Here is a 3189-nt window from a genome sequence, read left to right on the forward strand (position 1 = left end):
AAGATAAGTAGAGCAAGTTTCCTGTCCTTCAGGAATTGATTATCTGAAAGGGAAGGCAGGCAAATGGTGCAGTAGAGGGTGATAAGAGTTTTGATATATACACAGACAGGAACAAGGTTGGTGGGTTTGAGTAGACTGTGTGCACATCGAAAGATGAAGCGAGAGCGAGGGGTTAGTGCTAGGGTATGAAGGACTTGGAATATTATGCCAAAGATATGGACTTCATCATGTCAGAATAGGGAGCAGGGAGGCATGTGATGTGATAAGCTTTATTCTTTTAGGGACATCTCTCTGTTAGCGTGTTAGTACTTGGTGTTGAAGGTGCAGCACAGTGTACCAGTAACAGCAAGGAGGCTTACTAGGAGGCAACTTTGAAATGGGTGAAATGTCCACCCTCATCTTTTACATAAAGGTCTTAAAAATTTTCCTGATCAGAAAACATTCTTGAGATCTTATCTCCGGTCAGGGAAACAAAAGATTTGCTCTTTGTGTAATTTGGGGCTCACAGAGGAATGAAACATCCTGAGCTCTGTTTTTAACGTCACTCATTTCTAGAAAGTTTATTATTTATTCTTAAGTGACTGCTCTTCTTGATGCGAGTGGTTTATAAAAATCGTAGCTTTAAAGTAGCCAGATTCTTAGAATACTCAGCATACTGTAGCAGCACAGCAGGCGCTCTAAGAAAAGGCTTGTTCTCACATGCGCATTGAGTAAGAAGAATGTAAGAGGAGCCAGCCCACACTGAAGAGACTGGGGACAGCTTTGGGTAGCCAAGAAGTCTGCATGGAGGCACGGAGGAAAGGAAAAAGAATGGAGGATGAGGGGAGTTCCTCAGGAATGACCTAAGTTCCATTTCCGGAATCCCTGGTGGGTTTGGGCTGGAATGTAGNTACAATTTACAGCTTTTCTTCTATAAAGGTACAGATATAAAGGTAATAACTGCTCAAAGCTGTACCTACTGATAAGCCGAGAGTCTACACCTCATGTGGCTGAAGACTTTCATGTTCAAGAATATGCAGCCACCATTTTTCTTTCATTCAAATCCCTGTAGGCACCATAAGTTTTTATGAAAGTTGCCTTCTACTTTAGCATTTTTCTTCTTAGCGGTTTTCTTTTTTTTCCCCCCTCTAGAAGTTGATCTGTCTTATTTTAGAACACACATTTAAAACAACATAACCAAACATTTTTTCATGACAATACTTAATGAAAATAGGTGATACAAATTTTTCTAACTGGAAAATGAGCCACTAATAGCTTCTAGATAGATATTCTTACACAGATAAGTCTTTCTTTCACCTGATCAGGGAAGTATAGCCCCTCTCTCATAGAGAAAAATCAGACCTAGGCAAAGAGATTGCTAGACAGGCACATCCCCCAGTGCACTCACCCTCTGTAAGGACGAAGTAACTCACCGGACTTGAAAGTGCTAGAAAGCTATCTAATGATAATGTGTTGTTTACATCAGACCACTGAAGTGAGTGTTTATTCCTGCTTTATTTTACTGAGTGACGTAGTCTCATGAATGTGATCTTGAGGAAATTGTCTTATATTACCAAATTTAATACTGTTTACTTCTGGTAAAAACTGGTTGAGCAAAACTCTTCCCATTTTTTTAAATGGCTGAATTTTGCAAAACTGAGCCTAACTATAATATTTATATCTCATCTCAAATGATATATTGGGCTGTCGGAAAAGTCATGACACATTTTTGCAACGAAAAACAGAAAAAATACGTCATGACTTTTCCGACAACCCAATATATTATCATAAGGAATAACATAAATAATAGAATCTAAATAAATATCTGTTTCAATAAAATCTGAGTTGATTAGCAATTATATTGCTTATTACCTATATAGGAACCCCTGGACTTTTCAAACGTGCTGGCAGCCTGCCCACTTCCTTTCCATTTTCCCCAGTGACTTTTTCTTTTAATCGGAAGTATAGCCAAGTATAAAAGATGGATATACATTTCATAATGGTTAATGAATAAGACTGTGAAAGGTGTTTATCCTTAAAATTGGTTGATATAAAAACTTTCTAATGTGAAGGAATGACAAGTTTGTTTATTTATTTCCACAGTGTTCAAAGAGTTACTTAGTAGGACCGAACAAGAGAAATCTGGTGTTCCTCATATTCCCAAAATTGCTGAAAAAAAAAGTAATCGCCATTCAATCCAGGATGTACCAGGAGATATTGAACAGACGTCACAGGAGAAAGGAAATAAGAAAGTAAAAGCAAATACTGTTTCAGGTGGAAGAAACAAAATCAGGAAAATTCTGGATAAAACACGATTTAGTATTTTGCCTCCCAAACTATTTAGGTATGTAATGCCAGTCTCAGTCAAGTGGGCATTTTCCTATTGACTGTAAAATTGTTATTTTGGGGAAGGGAAGTTTGGTCAATTACGTTTTTTATACAACTAACTAACACATCTAAAATCAACAAGCAATCCATAAATAAGAAAGAATAAATTCTGAAAATTCTGAATGCCTTCCCATCTTTTCCATTAAAATTAACATTGCTAGATTATATATTCCATTAGCCTTGTTTTGAATTTTAGAACAGACTGCCCATTGTATCCTATACATTTTTTTTGGTATGTTTTTGGTACAATTTTAGTCTCTTGATCTACATATTTGGACACCTTCAATTTGGGAACATATTCACTGATCCTAGTTTTTGTCTTTTAAATCATCTTCCTCTTGTTGCACTATTTTATTCCCTCTTGAATTCTAAAGCTGACTTTTTAACTCAGTTTCTATTTCCAAAATGAGATGTCACCAAAACTGAGTAAACTTTCAAGATTTTAAATATAAATTAACGTCTATAAAATATTGACAAAATCAATGCACTGAATTGTCATGACTGGATATGACTCTAGTATATGTTATATCTGTGTATATTTTACATTATTTACTTCCTTAAGCAATCACAAAAGTTCTAATTGAATACAGTAGCTAGCACATAGTAGGCAGGCACAATTAATCTGAAAGAAAGAAAGCATATTCAAACAAAACATATTCAAAGAAAATACTTATTTGGTTTCTGACAGTTCTGGCACTGTGCCAGGTGATAATTATAGCCCTGAAAAGAGAGTCCCTACCTCTAAGGAATTCATATCAGGAACCCTTTATTCTCCACACACTCATGATACATTAGGCACAATGTCCAGATATAGAAATATGG

The 3189-nt window shown here is 36.1% G+C and overlaps 1 protein-coding gene across 1 annotated transcript in view; it reads left to right on the forward strand.

Annotated features, from left to right (window-relative positions):
• The window catches only part of RAPGEF6 (Rap guanine nucleotide exchange factor 6), a 211190-nt gene that overhangs the window by 149040 nt on the left and 58961 nt on the right, over window positions 1-3189 (forward strand). Inside the window, exon 16 of the mRNA XM_019642167.1 lies at window positions 2083-2323. Within this exon, the coding sequence (XP_019497712.1) occupies window positions 2083-2323 (241 nt within the window). The remainder of the gene's footprint in view (window positions 1-2082; window positions 2324-3189) is intronic.

The sequence above is a fragment of the Hipposideros armiger genome, unplaced genomic scaffold (genome assembly GCF_001890085.2).
Source record: "Hipposideros armiger isolate ML-2016 unplaced genomic scaffold, ASM189008v1 scaffold_66, whole genome shotgun sequence".
Classification (NCBI taxonomy): domain Eukaryota; kingdom Metazoa; phylum Chordata; class Mammalia; order Chiroptera; family Hipposideridae; genus Hipposideros; species Hipposideros armiger.